Consider the following 17,751-nt stretch of genomic DNA (forward strand, 5'->3'; position numbering starts at 1 on the left):
CTTCCCGGACTGGGGCACGAACCCGTGTCCCCTGCATCGGCAGGCGGACTCTCAACCACTGCGCCACCAGGGAAGCCCTGTCAGTCTTTTTAATTTTATCCGTTCTAGTGAGTGTGTAGTGGAGTGGGTTAATTTAAACTTTCTTGACACTGATGAAGTCGATTACCTTTTGTTTGATTATTAGCTATCAGTGCTTTTTAAAATAATTCATATGTAGGAGTCTAAATATTTTTGATGAAGATTTTATTAGTTATATATTTAGCAGATATTCAGCTGTGACTTGCCTTTCAATTTCTTATTAGTAATTTTGATAAAGGGAAGTTCCTAATTTTAATGTAGTCCAAATTATCAGTCTTTTCTTTTATGGTTAAAACTTTGAGTGCTATTGAAGAAATTTTTTTCTACTCCACGGTCACGAAGATATTCTCCTGTGTTATCTTTCGAGATGCTGTACGGTTTTGTCATTCACAATTAAATCTACAATTCACTTGTAATTGATTATTTTTATATGTGGTATGGGATCAAGGTTAATTTTTCCCCATACTGATATGCATTTGGCCTGGCACTATTTAGTGGAAAGTCTATTTTTTCTACTGCTCTGTAATACCACCTTGATCATACAGTGTTTATATATGTTTTGGTCTGTTTCTGGACCATATTCTATTCCAGGGGTCGGCATGTGGCTCATGTGGCTCATTTTTGTACAGCTTCCAAACTAAGAATAGTTCTATATTTTTAAAGGGTTGTTTAAAAAAAAAAGAATATGCGACAGAGACTGTATGAGTCCTGCAAAGGCTAAAATATTTACCATCTGGCCCTTTACAGAAAAGTTTGCTGAACTCCGTTCTATTCCATTGGTCACTTTCTTTGCTGCAAAACTGTGATCTTAATTACTGTAGTTATATAATGTGTTGCTATTAGGTAGAGTAAGTCTTCCAATTTTGTTTTCAAGATTGGATTGGCTTTTCTTGTCCATTTACAGTAACACACACACACACACAAACAAATTCTTCTGGAATTTTGATTGGTTTTATATTATTTACAGTGTTGAATATTTGAAAATATTTGAGGTATTGAATCTTTCAATCTGCGAATGTGGTGTATCTCTCCCATGAATGAGTTTTGAATTTTTCTGCATCTTTTGGAATAAACATTTGATTTTTTTTCCCCTTTAGTCTCAATATAGTGAATTATATTGATTTATTTTTTAAATGTTAAACCAACTTTGCATTACAGAACTAAACCAAGATTGTTCCTAATGTATGTACTTTTTATATGTTACAAGTTTTGGCTTTCTGTTTTATTTAGAATTTTTGCATCTCTGTTCAAGGATTGCTTCACATAAAGGTGGACTTTGGTCCTTTTGATATTTGGAGTGTCAGTTTGGGTTCCCTGAGAAGCAGACACAAAGACAGAAATGGTGGCAAGACAGGATTAGACACGGCAGAGATTTATTGGGGGAAAGGCCTGCAGAAAGGAGCAGGAAAGGACGGGGAAGACTTAAGACTGTGATACGGGTCTGACGCCTGTGAAAGAAGAGAGGAAAAGAGGATTTGGTAGGAAGGCCCTGACTGCAGCACAGTTCTCAGAAGGTGCTGGGCCAGAGAGGAGTCCCCAGACCAACACTGCCCCTTAGAGGAGTCCTGCTTCGGAGGGCGGGGGAGTGGCAAGTGTGAACGTGATGGTGGGTCCAGGCTGGGGCTGGCAGTCATCTGTGTTCTCTTTGGCAGAACAGGGCTGGGCTTCTGCCTTTGCAGCCCTACTCACATGTTGTACTCCTTGGGAGGCCCAATTGAAAGCATATAGTGTTTTCCAGGGCCCTCTTCCTTGCTGGACCCCAACGTCCATGTTTGTGTCCCTGACCCTTGGAGACTGAGGGAGGCCGTGAACAGCTTCTCAGTCTCAGCCTTTACTTTGGAAGCAGAATTTGCCTCAAGGCGAAAAGCAGTGCAAAACATGGGGCTCCCTGGACTTCATTCTCCTATTTTGGTTTATTGATTTTTTGAACGCAAATTTTTTTTATATCTGCTTTTAAGATTTTCTCTATAGGGGCTTCACTGGTGGTCCAGTGGGTAAGAATCCACGCTCCCAATGCAGGGGGCCCAGGTTTAATCCCTGGTCGGGGAACTAAGTTCCCACATGCATGCCACAACTAAGAATCAGCATGCCACAACTAAAGATCCCGCATTGCCACAACTAAATATGCCACAACAAAGATCCCATGTGCCACAACTAAGACCCAGTGCAGCCTAAATAAATAAATAAATAAGATTTTTCTCTATATCTTTGATGTTTAGCCATTTTGTAATGATGAGTCTAGGTGAGGATATATTTTTATTTTTCTTGTTTGGGATTCATTGAGCTTCTTGTGTCTGTAGATGGATGTCTATCATCAGTCTAGGAAATTTTCAGCCAGCATCTCATCACATATTACCTGTGTCCTCCTGTAACCCAATGCTCTCTTCTTCTGGGGCTCCAATCAAACATATGTTAGATTTTCTTACTCTACCCCCCATGGCTCCTGAATTTTCTGTTTCTTCTCTGTGTGTGTGCATGTGTGTGTCTGCATTCCAGGTAATTTCTCCCTATGTATATTCAATAATTTTCTTTTTAGCTGTTTGCATTTTACATTTTAATTATTAGAAGTTCTTTAGGGTAGTGCACCAAATATGCTTGATCACTTCCTATAGTTTCCTCTTTACCATTTTTAGGCTTATTTTAAAAACTTCTTCAGACATGATAAGCAAAGTTGTTTTGTAATCTCTGTCTGGTGATTCCATTATCAGAAGCCTTTGTGGATCTCTTTCTCTCTTTTTTTTCCTGGTGGTTCTAGCTCAGAGGGTGTTGTGTTTTTGGAGTTTTTTTTTGTTGTTGTTGCTGTTATTATTATTATTTGTGGATGCTTGAGTATTTTGTGTTTTTTGTGGATGTTTGACTATTTTGTGTTTATTGACCTTCAAATATCATTACTGAAGATTTTTTGAGATCTAGGATAAAAGATTGTTGTTTGCTTTATCCAGATCCAGGCTATTACTTGATTTAGCCTATAAATCTATGTGAAGTTCGGCCTCTAGCTACTTCTTAGAGATCGGTTTCCCTTCCCTTACCCCCTGCTCTGCTTAGTTAAAACTGAGGTAGCCTCTGGGCTGGTGGGAACATTCTTTCCAGTTAACCCTTACTCTTCAGTGTGGGGAAAGTCTCCTGACAGATTCCTAACTGGACAAGACTTGGGCTTTTTCCTCTGCCTGCTGAGTGCAGAAGCCCTTAAGATGGAAGTTCTAACCTGGAAATATATTATATTAGTAGTAATTTTGGGAGGTAATTTTCTTTTTTTGTTCTTTGTTGTTTTTTTGGCCACACCGTGTGGCATGTGGGGTCTTAGTTCCCCTACCGGGGATTGAACCCGCACCCCCTGCAGTGGAAGCATGGAGTCTTAACCACTGGACAGCCAGGGAAGTCCTGGCAGGTAGTTTTCTAGTAGCTGGACTTCGTATGCGTATACACTATGGCGCAATTATAAGTGATGTATTCCCTGTACTCACTCACTTTGCTAATATATGGATACTTCAGTGAATGGTTTGCTGCCCATGTATTTGTCTTATTAAAATAACTTTATTCTATCAACATAGTTATAATAAAATTACCAAGTTATTTGTAGTCTGCTATTATGGGCAATGTTTCCTACTGTAAAAATATATACACACATGTATAAACTTGCATACACGTGTACACACACAAAGATAATAAGTGATTTTTATGTTATATGTTGCTAGCAACAGGTTAACTCAATATATTTATTTTGTTTCTCTTCATTTGACAGGTAGGAAACACGGGAAAGGAGGGCTTCAGGGTCTTCTGAGTAAATAGGACAAAGCAAAACACTGTGGAGTGCCAGATGTAAAGGACAGTGATGACAAGGACATATATAGATATAGATACAGATATATAGATATATATACACACGGGGGAGAAAGTGATAGCTTTCAGTATGTTCAGTAGTTTCCAAACGTTTGAAAGGATGTTTTGTACAAGAGGGAGTAGAGTGCTGTTTCACAACTAGTGAAAGATGCAGGTAGGCTCTTTCCCTGATTTTCTCCTGGGAAATCCCTACTCATATTTTGGACACAGTTAATCTGAGTGATTGTAGTAAACAAGTGAAAACTTCCTACTTCCTAATATACCTGTTCCTGGGAGGTGATGATAGTAATACAGATCTGATAACAGAAAATAGAAAAATAAGAAGGGGGATTCTGTCTTTTATCAAGAGTTGGGCAGTAGAATGTTCGAAGTAAAATTTTCCTACATACCCAAACTAGTCATTACGTTTATTAAAAAATGTTTTTATGTGTTACTTTAAGAACAAAGATCACTAAGGGTGGACACTGTCTTTCATTGTTGAATTTTCAGTGCCTGCTAAGTTCATGGTACATAGTAGGAGCACAAATGTTTGTTGAGTAAATGTATTGAGTAAAGGGGGGTACCGCCCTAGTACCACCTTCACTTGGTGCTATTCCCAAATGACTGTTCCCGAAGCTGCAAAAGTCAGCATGTTAGTATCTGACCTCAGCTGTTGAGGAATTATTGTCTCTCTACTTCCTTCCTATTTTTCTTTCACCTTGCTCCCATCAGTCCCCCTTGAACACAAAGTCTCGGTGACACTTTTTAAATTTAGAAATCTTATTTCACACAGTTGCTAAGTGTGTAAGCTGGAACACTAATAACAAAAACACGGTAATCCTGGACCTTAGTAGGAATTTGTAAAATAAACTGGGACACTGGTAAAGTTAGATGAGAGGTTTAAAAAAAAAATCTAACTTCACTCTAAAGGTCCCAGGAAATCATACTTACAGAAATCTAAAATGAAGGGAATTTGATTGCATTAAAGTAGGTATTGTCAGAAATCCAATTTTTGGAGTAGATTTTCAGGCTTTGTGAGACATTGCATGAAGGTAGTTTGGCAGCCAAGAGGGTAAAGGCGATTAAAAAATCTCTTTAATGGTTCTAAAACCTTTAGGAAATAGGCGATCTAGGATTTTAGAGAACTAATTGGGATACTGAACAATAGGGCTATAAAGGTGAAAGTCCAGGAAAGTACCTGGTTGGAGTATTAATGTTCTAGACTGCCCTAGAAATCACTTCTCTATAGAAACTGTTGCTCCAGAGATGACCTGTAATTACGTGATTTTGAGCTGTCTTTTCTTAGCTGCTCCATAACTTAAGACCGTGATCACAGACACCACTTAGCTGAATAGGCTCATTTTCTTCCTGGTTGCTCTCCAGTTAGTCTATACTCAAAATACATGATTCATAGATCCAGTTAATAAAAAGTGAATTTAATTGTGATGGTCCCTGCTTTCAAAATTTAACAGATAATTTTTCATCTCTGGTGTAGAGCTGCAATAGAAGTATTTGCCTATGAATGCTAGATGCGTTAAGTCTAGAAATATATTTCCTGTTGTTTATTCATTCTCTTAGCAGACATTTGTTGAGTCACTTCCAAGAGTCAGTCACTAAACTAATTGTTGGGAAGGGAGCAATATAGCCTGTAATCTCATTTCCTTTAGATAGTGATTCAGATGTCACCTGCTAGAGAGGACTTCCCTGACCATTTCCTAAAAATAGTATCACATCCCTGCCTCTCCCTCTCCCTTCCCTTCGCACTCCGCTTATTATTGTCTGTCACACTTTTCACCATCTCTCATGCTGCTTTTTTCTCATTGAACATTTTTCTGCCTCAGGTGGATTGTCGAGCAGGAACCTTATTTTTATTTTTTTGTACTTTTAAAAATGATTTGTATGTATATATTTATGGCCACGCGGCGTGCGGGATCTTAGTCCCCGACCAGGGATTGAACCCATGCGCCCTGCAGTGGGAGCGCGGAGCCCTAACCCCTGGACCACCAGGAAATTCCCAACTTTATTTTATTACTTTTTTTTCTTTAAACCCAGAACAATTCCTGGCCTATATGCATTTGATGAATCTTTATATAGGATGGTGGAAGATGAAGGTGTAAAATAATTACATAAGTGCAGAAACAGAGGTCTGCACAACTGTGGCAGGATCACAGCATGGCAAGTCATCTGACCACCAGGGAAGGGTTTCTCAGATGGGGTGTACTTTGTGCTGAATAGGATTTTATCAGGACAAAGGAAAAAACAGCCTTCGAGAACAGATTTCGGAGGTATTTAGAAGTTGTTTTTTGCCCAGATTTGGTAGTAGGACGTGGGGTAGATTGTATGTCACCAGTTAAAGATGTCTTGTGGAGGATTATGCTTGGCTTTCCTGGCATGAATGAGTGGATGGATGGAAGTATCATTGACTGAGGGATACGGAAGTGAAACACACCCACCTCATTCCCCCGGGGAAATGATTTCAGTCTGGGATAAGTTATGTTTCTGATGCTGGTAGAATGTTCAGTACCTAGTTGAAAATTTGGGTATGGAGCTCATAGGGAGAGGTAGGGTTGAAAATAAACTTGGAAGTCATCATTATATATGCTATAACTAAGCCCTAGGCATCAATAAAATCATACACGGAGAGCATGAAGACACACAGCATAAAGATAGAACTCTAGGAAAGACAACATCTAAGAGCTGGTCAGAGAAAGGAGAATCAGAAAGGAAATCTGAAAATAAGTTTGGAAGGTATAAGGACAGCCAGGAGGAGTTGGTGGCTTGCTAATTAAGAGGCGATCATTTTTAGGGGAGGGTGGATAACTTGCATTTGCCCTAGAGAATTCGTTAGGGTAGAGACTAAAACGATACTGTTGGGGGAGATCCCTGGTGGTCCAGTGGTTAAGACCCTGTGCTCCCAATGCAGGGGTCCTGGATTCGATCCCTCCTCTGGGAACTAGATCCCGCATGCTACAACTAAGACCCGGCACGGCCAAATAAATAAATATTGAAAAAAGAAAAAATAAGATACTGTTGGACCTGCCCTGACAAGTAGCAAATTGGTAAAGTTACCAAGAATAGTTTCAGTGTGGTGGGCAGAGTGGATCCGGTGCGTCAGTGGGCTGTGACATAAATTAGAACAGGGAACAGTGGGGAGGGGGGGATGCATGCTGTCCCCCAGAGGATACTTGTCAATGTCTGAGAAACCCTGAATTAGAAGTAAAGAAATGAGAGTAGGTGAGTATAGATTATTCTTCAAGAAGTATGAAAATGAAAGGATGGGGAATGAGAGGTGAAAGCTATGTGGCAGGGTAGGGAGAAGTTTTGTTGTTCTCTTAAGTTTGGGAAGCTTTTGTGTGTTGTGAGATCTGGAGAGAAGAAGAGAGATTGGTTTTACACTTGAGAAGAGACCATTTGGGGAACAAGGTCCTGAAGAAAGCTGGTAACTAAATCCTCAACTGAGAAAGAGCAAAGGAAAGTAAGGATAGACAAAGATTTAAAAAAGAAAAAGATGAGGATTCAGCAGTTGAAAGACAGTAAAGTAAGAAAGAAGGTTATCTAAATAGTGTGAACAAATCCAGATGGCAGAACAAGTCCAAGAAGGGTGTTAGAAGTTTGAAACTGCAGCCTTGAGGGAACAGAGATTAAAATACAAGCAACAGACTTTAGTGAGTAATGTCAAGCACTTAGCTGAACTTGGAAACTCTAAATCAGTGGGTCACGCAGTTTTACTCACTTGACACTGCAGGCCAAGAACAAGAGCGGAGGGAGGGTCTGGTTGGAATTGTCCATGGCTGGACATTGGCAAGTGGAATGCTTTGAAAGGTCAAGGGGGAAAGGAAGTGGAGGTTACTGGTGAATTTGGTTGTAATATTGATCTGTGGGTAAACTTATAAGAAAGTGTTTTCTGAGGGAGACTGATAGTCTTGGAGACCAGAGAGGACTAAAGGGTTTGGAGAAAGATGAGGGGCAGGTTTAATCAGTTATGGGGTCGGGCAGTGGTAAGGTCAGACATGGAAAGATAGTTGCCCGTGGTTAGCACACTGCAACACATTTTTCCGGCTTTGCAGAGAACTTAAAATCTAGAACAACTGGAATAACGGCTCTGAATCTACACGTGATACATACTTTGTGAAATTCCTGAAACTTTCAGAGAGAGAAAAAGACGATGCTGCATGAACTTCAGATACTCCAGAAGACAGATCCCAGGACTGTTTTGTTCGTTGTAGAGTGATAGGCTCCTGGCACGTTGTCCAAGCTCACTAAATATTTGTTGAATGAATAACATCCTCCAGAGTCTTTCTTGCCTAGGTGGTTCATAATGCCAGCAAATTTTGGTTCACGTCTGACACCTAGTGGTATTGTACTCAAATTACTATTAAGTGGCAGCATTTTCCTTCTATTTCAGGGAAATCCTATAGATCAGTTGCAGTACAATAATAGCTTTGTTCCTGAAACATGTCTCCAAGTTGGTTTTGGGCAGTCTTGCTGTTGGCATTTACTAGGACTTTAATTTGAATCAATCAGCAGTAATATTTCTAGAGCATCCACTATATGCCAGACACTGTTCTGTGTGCCAGAGATTTTCATGTAGTGATGTTCTCTTGCATAGGTGACCTCACTGAATTTGAATAGATAGGCAGAGCATTCCATTAGGAGTGGGAAAGTTGTTCTAGAACTTAATTTTAGGATTCTATTGTGGTTTTACACGTGAGACCTTTTCTAAATTTATTTCATAGCTTTTGGTGCTACCGTTCCTGTGTCATGAAATACTGCTTTTCATTAATGTTAAGTAGGCTTTTAGGAAGATAGAAGAAAGTAGAAGGAAGGCTTGGGTTTGTTGTCAGTTTATATGATCCAGATTGTGCAAAATACTGCATAATATGGAGAACTGTGAACAGATTTTGTTTTCTTTCCTTGAAGAAGAAGTAAAGTCCTGATTTGTTAGTGATGCACACTGAACTATTTGAAGTATTTGTAAATGAATTGACGTGATACCTGGGATTTACACTAAAATAACTTTAGGAAAAAAATGTGAGTGTAAATGAGACAAGATGAGAGATTTTTAATAATTATTTAAATTATGTTCAGGGGGGGGTTATGCTACTTTTTTTCTCTATTTTTGTATATGCCAGGCATTTACCACACTAAAAAGTAAACCAAAAACATGAGACAGGTGTGGGCTGAAAGGAAGTTTGTCATGATTAAGTTAGAACATGATCTGCTTTTTAATACTTAGCAGATTTTCTTAACTTCACTTTGTTCCATTTGATGTTACTTAAAGATGAGGTTGAGTAGTGAGTGTGTGTTTGCTTATAATGGATGAAATGTGATTGAGACCTGACAGGTGACATTCTGCTGACGTTGTCTAGAGACTATTGGAGTTTGGGGTTTGGAGCTCATAAGAATTGTTGGAGCTACAGATTGGAGGCTTGGGAGTATAGTTTCAAAGTACTAGCCATCACTCTGGAAATGAGAGCATCGTAAGTGGAAATTTGGGACCACCTAGGTTTAAAAAGCTGGAATGCATTTTTTTTTTCCTTAGTGCTTCTGCCCTTACCGAAGGGGAAAGGGACCCAATAATCTGCCATGGCAGTCTTCTTAAATTGGATTGTACTTAATTTTCATATAGGATGTATCAGTATTTTTCATATAATACATACGGGTTTTTGATGTGAGACAATGCCTCTCTTAGGCTCTTAAGATAGTTTTGTATGCTGTTAGCAAACCAAAGCCCTAAAATAAAAATTAGAAGCCTGTTTTCTTTTCTTTTCTTTCTTTTTTTAGAAGCCTGTTTTCAACAATGAAAAAAAAAAACAGCTATGAAATATTTCAGGCAAACAGAAAATAAAGGGAAGAAATGTGACTTCCAAATGCTGGCCACCTGTCCTTGTCATCCTAGCATTTTAACACCCCCCTCCTCCATTTCTCTCTCACTAAGACATGAATGATTATAAATATGGTTAAGGCCCTTCCATACCACTCCTTTTCTATTCTCTTCCCCCAGAGGTAACTACTAGCCTGAATTTGCTATTTATCACTCCCTCTGTTTGTTTTTTGCCTTAATAGATCCATAATTCCTAACTTTTGCTCAATAAATGCTTCTCCATGCCCTGTTTTTTCTGTGTCAATCTGTGACCCAGCAAAGAGAAACAAAGATCATTTTTTATTATTCAGATTTAACTTTGATATCTGTCTGTCTCAATCTACATTGTGGTTTCAATTATTTTGGGTCTGAAAAATAGATATTAATTTCAATAAGCTATTTAATTGATTTTCTTTAAATAATGAATGCCTGGAGCTTTAATACTCCATTATGGGGCTTCCCTGGTGGCGCAGAGGTTGAGAGTCTGCCTGCCGATGCAGGGGACACGGGTTCGTGCCCCAGTCCGGGAAGATCCCACATGCCCAGGAGCGGCTGGGCCCGTGAGCCATGGCCGCTGAGCCTGCGCGTCCGGAGCCTGTGCTCCGCAACAGGAGAGGCCACAGCAGTGAGAGTCCCGCGTACTGCAAAAAAAAAAAAAAAACTCCATTATGTGACCTCTATAGCTTTCCGCCTTTGTGGAGAGCACACGTCTTCCGAGGCTTATCTAACTTTAACTTTCATATGAAGCACAGTTTAATTTCAACAGCCTTTTCTAGTGTAGAGATAGATAGAGGGTTTCTTTGTTTTTGTCTTCTTTCTTTTTTTTACAACAAAGAAATCAGTAAAAAGAATACTTAAAAAAACTGTCATTATAAAAACAGAGATTTGGTTCCATTAAAAAAGTTGTTCGGTAGCATCTATGAGAACTGTGAGAGAGAAGGAAAAATTTTTAAAAATCTCAATCTGAGTGATAGCCATTATTTTCTGCTGCTTTGCTTTTGGTGAAAACGTAAGATGGTATTTCTTTGTTTAAAGTATAATTTTTTTTTAACTCTGATAGATACATTTCTCTTGTCCCTAGAACTAACTATAGGATTCCCTGATCTATACCTATTATTTCTCTGTGTATCTTCATTCTCTGTGTCTCGTTTCTAACTGGTATAGTTCTAAGAATATTACTTCTGAAAATAATCTGTTTGCTTTAGGCTGCTTGCTTTGTATACTTCATATTTCAAATTTTGAAACAATTTAAATGTTGCAAGTGATTTGGATTTTAGCATTCTCCCAAGAAGAGGGTCATTAGAGCACTCTGGCTTTTAGACGCCAGTCTCTTTGAAGACAGATGAGTTGTTTGTGTCAGTTACTGGAAATTTGTTAGTATAGTCTCTTACTTCTTCCTTCTGTTCTTTGGTGTTCTTCGGTTTGTACTCTTCAACTCCCCCCAATATGCCAGTTGAGTCTGTATTGTTACTCTTTGGACCAGTATTTAATCAAGCACAAGCAGTGTGGCCTCATTCATCCCTGATCTCTATGTAAACTTTCTAAAGCTTTATCATCAGATTAGCATAGTAACAACATTGATTAAATACCTACTTGTATTAGGCATCATATAAGTATTTCAGTGGATTCTCTCTTCTAATCCTCACAATAGCCCTGCCAGGTAAAAATAAATTGTCATCATCCTCATTTTTCAGCTGAGTTAACTGGGGTACAAATAAATCATTTGTCTAACATCACTTGGGGGTAGGGTTGCCAGATAAACTACAGGGTGCCCAATTAAATTTGAATTTCTCATAGTCAGTCATTTTTGCAAAATCCAGTAACCCTACTTGGAAAGTAAGTGGTAGAGCTGGGATTTTAAACCAGGTAATCTGGTCGTAGGGCTCAAGCTGTTAACCACTGCCTTATACTAGGAATGGAGAATAAAAAGCATATCCACCTGGATGTTCATCCAGTGTTTGGATGGCAGCTACTACCTATATATTATTATTTCTTTTAGTTGAGTTATTTTTCCTCAGCTGATTATGTTTACTATAATGTAAAAGTATGTACATTCTCTCTGATTTCGAAGTGTAACATTCAACTTCAGGCAAATTCATGTATGCTTTTTATAGCTTCTTATTTAAGTCTTTACTAATTGTATGCTAAATAGCACAAAGTGGGACCTTTTCAGTACCTGCTAATTTTAGCCATTCTCATTCATGTAAGGTCATTGTCTTCTTCCTTTTCTCAAATACAGAACGATTTAATTACATGTGTGTGCTAGAAAGACACATTTCCCTTTTCTTTTGATAAGGTCAGGGGAATAATACTTGAATAAGGTCTTTAGCAGTTCTTTGAAACACATCCTATGTGTTCTCAAAAAGTTGAGAAATTATAAAATACGCATGTAGAATTGAAAGAGGCTTTTTACTAAGAATTGCCAGGGAAGCCACCTGGCTCTGCCAAATGGTCCTACAGGGAAGCAGGGAATACTTGTTCCTGATTAATTACAATTCGGGATCGGACTCTTTGTTCTGCATATCTAGAAACCGACTGTAAAAAACTAAAGACGTAAGAGATTGAATAACACACACTTTAAATTTGATGCTTGTGATTTTCCAGTTCCAGTGGAATTACAGAGAGCATATATTAAAGAGATGACACTCTTAAAATTACTGAACCACGTGTTTAACACAAGACTTAGAGTCAAGGAATATAGAAATTGAAGAGAGGGATATTTCTTAGTTAAACCTGCCTGTAATTAAAGGACACCTATGGGACATTTTTCTGTTGTCCAGAAGGAATTGGTTAAAATCCACAGTAGTAATAGCAAGTCAGAATTTTGGAGACAGTCCAGAAAGGAAAGTGAACAAGAAGAATCAAAGTACAGCTCTCAGCAGATGTGGTAGTGCTTGCTGTAAGACTGGCCCTTCTTTTAGTCTATTCCATCTTCATGTATTTTCAGGCACAGTGTATTGAAGGATTTGTCAATTTGTGGCAAAGTCTCTCTGATTTTATAATGGTAGTCATTGCAAAGTTAGTATTTCCTTTATAGAAATCAAAACCAAATTATTTTGGACTACAATTTATTCTGTGTGAGTGAAAGTGCCTATCAGAACTTTCAGAAGTCACTACGTTGCTACCCCGCCAGCTTTTTATTATTTTGTAGAATTCATTAATGCTCATTTACATTTTGTATTTTTAAATATAAGTACGGTATAATCACGTTTGGGACATAGTGGACTAGAAGACATTAATTAAAAAAAAAAAAAAGCGTCCTCGGGGCTTCCCTGGTGGCGCAGTGGTTGAGAGTCCGCCTGCCGATGCAGGGCACGTGGGTTCGTGCCCCGGTCCGGGAAGATCCCACATGCCGCGGAGCGGCTGGGCTCATGAGCCATGGCCGCTGAGCCTGCGCGTCCGGAGCCTGTGCTCCGCAACGGGAGAGGCCACAGCAGTGAGAGGCCCGCGTACCGAATTAAAAAAGAAAAATTCGTCCTCTCTTTAATTATATAAATCTTTCCATGAAAGCAGTGACTTGGCACAGCAAAACTTATTAAACCTTCAGATCTCTAGCCTAGAAAAAATAGATGGTTTTCCTTAAATACCAACTGTTGTAAATGTTGAGTTGGCTGCATAAGGACCTAGCCTGATTACCAGCTGGATTGGCATTAAGTATTTGCATTTTAAGTGACTTACATTGAAAGAAACCTTCTTTTCCCTTTCAAACTAGTTGTAAGTGGACTGTCTCCTTGTATTTGGTAAAGCTTGACAACTGAATAAGTAGTTGGGTTACATTTGAAGCAGGAGGGAACACACCATGTTTGGATTTGGATCTCGATTCAAATCCCTACTCTCCCTCTTCATAAGTTACTTAGTCTGTTTCCTCCTCAGTATAGTGACAGTCTTAAAATCATAACGACTTTCTTGACAGCTTGATGTAAGAATTAAATAATAAATGTGTTCATTTATTGCATAATGCTTTATCGAATGCCTGTTCTGTGCCACACATTGTTCTGGGTGCTGTGAGCATCCGTGAACGTGGCAAAAATCCCTGCTCTTCATTTTAGTGGAAGAGACAACCAACCAGCATGAAAGCAAATAAACATGTAACTTTAAGTAGCGGATGACAAGTTCTGCGAAGAAAAATAAAGCCTGGCACATACAGAAAGTTTTCCCAAATTTTGTATTATGATTTTCAAAGTACAGCAAATACCTTATCCATCTGGATTCAACAATTAACTTAATGTTGAGTATATATTTGCTTTATCTGTCCATCCATACATGTGTCTGGGTGTTTGGATATCTTGGCTTATTTTTTTCTCTGAAGCCATTTGAAAATTAAGTTGCAGATATCATTATCATAATACTGGAAATGTAATAATATAATAATAAAATATGATAATATAAGATTACAATCAGTCCCTAAGTATTTCGGCAAACATCTCTTAAGAATGAGGACATTCTTCCTTACAGTAGGGATTTAACTAGCATTAGTTCTCTGTTTCCTCCAAAACCTCATGGAGAAAGCAGTCAGGGCTGTCTGTCATAGCCAATCAGAAGTGACCAAAGGATTTATAATATTTTCACGTCTTCTGAACTTAGAGAGCTGTATAGAGTTTCCTTGGGAAGAGAGCTGATATATATTTTTGAAAATTGGATGATAGATACTTTGCAGGTATATTTTTACAACCTTGCAAATTTTTCATGCTTGAAAACGTAAGAATATGAGACTAGTCTTCAGCTAAGCACCATGGAGAGTGGAAATACACATCTACCAAGGAATTGCTCCAGTTACAAGCTATGCTGAGCGCTTTTGCATGTTATCTTATTGAGTCTTCATAGAAACCCTTCAAGAATGCAAAAACATGTCTCTGTACTATAAAAGAACAAGCAATCATTTCTTTTAAGTAAAAACGTTTATTTACCTGCACCTGGCCTATCCAGTGGCACAGCAAGGATTTGGATCCCTGTCTCCTGGTGTCTAAAACATGAGCAGTTTTCCTCTGTGCCCTGTTGCATTTTAAGCAGAGTTAGCCATTCACTACTTTTAGAGGATGTCTTTCAGAGTAAACAGCTAAATATGTAAGGGGAGTTGCTGATAGACGTTCCTTTATTGGTTTCTACTTCTTTTGAGCCACCTTTGTGATATACCTGGTTAAAAATTTGGTTTTATATGACAATAATTATGGATTCTTTGTATTTGACAGTCATATTCTGCCCAGCGCCACAGTCTAACAAGTATGATGAAAGAACTCCATACATATATACGCCTTATTTTCTCAGTTATATTCTTCTTTAAGGGTCAGGGCTGCGTCTTCTGGTTCATTGATTTTCCATCTTGAGTATGCATCACGGTCACATGAGGGTTTCTGATTCAGTAGATCTGGGGTGGGGGGTCCGTGAATTTGCATTTCCAGCACATTCCCTGGTTGTGTTAATGCTGCTGGTCTGGTGATCACACTCCGAGAACCACTGTCTACCTGTTTGTCCCCTCTCAGTACTTACCTTGGTGCTTGTCGCTTAGTTTAAATGTCCTCTCACCTGTGACTCTTCCTTTGACTTCTATGTATTGAAACTGTCAGTTGTTCTCCAATGTTAGTGTGTAGAAGGATCATCTGGGAAACTTCTTGACAAAGCAGATTTCTGATTGGACCCCGAAACACTGATTTTTTTCAAACCCCTGAGCTGTTAATGCAGATGATCCATGGATAGCAGTTTGTGAAGTGCTGGCTTTCAGATTTGATCACGAGCTCCTCATTGCCATGACTGTATGTTGTATCTCTCTCTCTTTTTTTTTTTTTTTTTTGCGGTACACGGGCCTCTCACTGTTGTGGCCTCTCCCGCTGCGGAGCTCAGGCTCCGGAGGCGCAGGCTCAGCGGCCATGGCTCACGGGCCCAGCCGCTCCGCGGCATGTGGGATCTTCCCAGACCGGGGCACGAACCCGTGTCCCCTGCATCGGCAGGCGGACTCTCAACCACTGCGCCACCAGGGAAGCCCCTGTAGTACCATTCTTTGTTCATATGTCTTTCTCCCTCCAGAGTCCCTGAAGGGAAAGAACTGTCTTATTTAGGATTGTGACTTAGTGCTTAACACGATGCAGTGTTAAAAAGCAGTGGAGTTGAATACCGCCTGTGTAATCTAGCTGTGTGACCTTAAGAGAATTTACTTAGTCTCTCTGAGCCTCGGTGTCCTCTTTTATTCGATGGTGGTAGAAATACTTACTTGTTATGGAAATTAGCTCTCAGGTATGTGTAATATTTAGTGTGATAATTTACATACAGAATGCTCCCAGTAAATGGAAATCGTTGCTATTGTGGTGGTTGTGTTATGGAAGAAGAAAAATAAATGTTGGAGTTCTTGGAACCCTCTTAATGATGACTTTAGCATCCAGATTTAAGATACGTGTCTAACATTTCATTTAAAAAATCTTTGCTTCACTGTCTCAATTAAATATCATTTTTTATTTTGCTATTTTAAGAAAATATCTTGAGGTAAAATTATGCCTTGGCTCTTTTCTTCCGCTCAGGAAAACAAAGAAACCGCTTGGAGCCCATGGATACCATCTTCGTCAAACAGGTTAAGGAGGGAGGACCTGCTTTTGAAGCTGGATTGTGCACAGGTGCTCGATAGTCTTACTTAAACCTACCTTTTCATTTCTTTTCTACTTCATTTTTACCACATTTCATTTTCCATGTTTTTCCTTCTGTCTCCTACTGTATGTTTCTTCCTTTTTCTTCCTATCAGTTATTACTGTTTTTGAGACCTAGTTAGTTATATGTTTTTTGATACCCAAATGGATGGGTGGGCAGAAATACCGTAATTGATACATTGTGGACACTTTTAGTTACCACTCAGATAATGGACCCTCAGAGGCCCTCTTAACCTCTTTTGCGTACATTTAATTTTGACAAAGGTTAATAAAATAGCAAATGAAGGAGATGTTCATTGAAGTAAATGAAATCATCTTGGAGCTCCAAGTTCTGGAAGAGCCAGACCTGCTAGAGGTGAATGAATTCGTCCACCACAAAGAGTAGTTTAAGTCTCCAGTGCAATGCAAGCCCAGCTTCATCTGCAGCTGTCAGTGGATGTGGTCTGGTAGCTGTTCTGAAATATTTTGTGACTTTAATTAAAAAAACTAAGTAGGATTTAGTTTAGATTAATGCACACACTAAAACAGTTACCCTTTTCTCTTGTTTCTAAACATGAAATAATTTAAAAAGGGAATTAGTGAAAAACTATCTTTTACTGCCTTTTGAATAAAATGTTATCTTTGCAGCTACACATGTAAATAGTGGGTGTCGCTGGTAAGATTTATTAGAATGCATTGTTAACTTGTTAATTATCTTTTTTGTCATAGTTAAAGTAAGCCAAATTTCAATATCATTAGTATATATAAAATGTACATCAGTGAACACATAACATTCTATTAGCTAGAATGTATCATCTCTCATATTCTAAGCTTTCCAGGGTTGGGAAGATGAAGTTGAGGGACTGTGCAAAGCCCACAAAAAATACGTTTTTTCCTGTTTTCCTCTGTCCTTTCTCTCATTATTTTCCTTTCTGCTCTACTGATTTTTCTGAGTAACCAAACATCCTTTTCCCCATTAAAATGAAGAACAAGTTAATAGATATAAAGTCAAAACCATGTCCATAGCCATGTTTAAGTTCTGCAGTGTAGCACTAATCAATAAACTAAATAGACTGAGAGAATACAACAAAGAAAATCAGTTGGACTAAAATTAGAGACCACTGAGATAACAAAAATAATTGTCTAAGGCTGTTAAACAGTGTTTCTCTATTAGAAAGGACAGGGTAAATGGAGGAATAAATAGTAGTTTTACAACTCAGAAAACAAATGATAGGGGCATAAATAGTATAATTGTGGTCACTTGGTGATTATACTTCTTGAGGTTTCTAAATTCATTGATGGCTGGACTCTTATTTAAAATATAGTTATATTTCATAAGTAGCTAGATATATTAAAATTTAGGTTCATTTTTGTAAAAAG

The 17,751-nt window shown here is 38.6% G+C and overlaps 1 protein-coding gene across 8 annotated transcripts in view; it reads left to right on the top strand.

Annotated features, from left to right (window-relative positions):
- ARHGAP21 (Rho GTPase activating protein 21) overlaps positions 1-17,751 on the top strand; it is a 168,892-nt gene that overhangs the window by 104,892 nt on the left and 46,249 nt on the right. For all 8 annotated transcript variants that reach the window (XM_060292800.1, XM_060292824.1, XM_060292835.1 and 5 more), the window contains one exon: positions 16,270-16,362. In XM_060292800.1, the coding sequence (XP_060148783.1) occupies positions 16,270-16,362 (93 nt within the window). The remainder of the gene's footprint in view (positions 1-16,269; positions 16,363-17,751) is intronic.

The sequence above is a fragment of the Globicephala melas genome, chromosome 2 (genome assembly GCF_963455315.2).
Source record: "Globicephala melas chromosome 2, mGloMel1.2, whole genome shotgun sequence".
Taxonomy (NCBI): Eukaryota; Metazoa; Chordata; class Mammalia; order Artiodactyla; family Delphinidae; genus Globicephala; species Globicephala melas.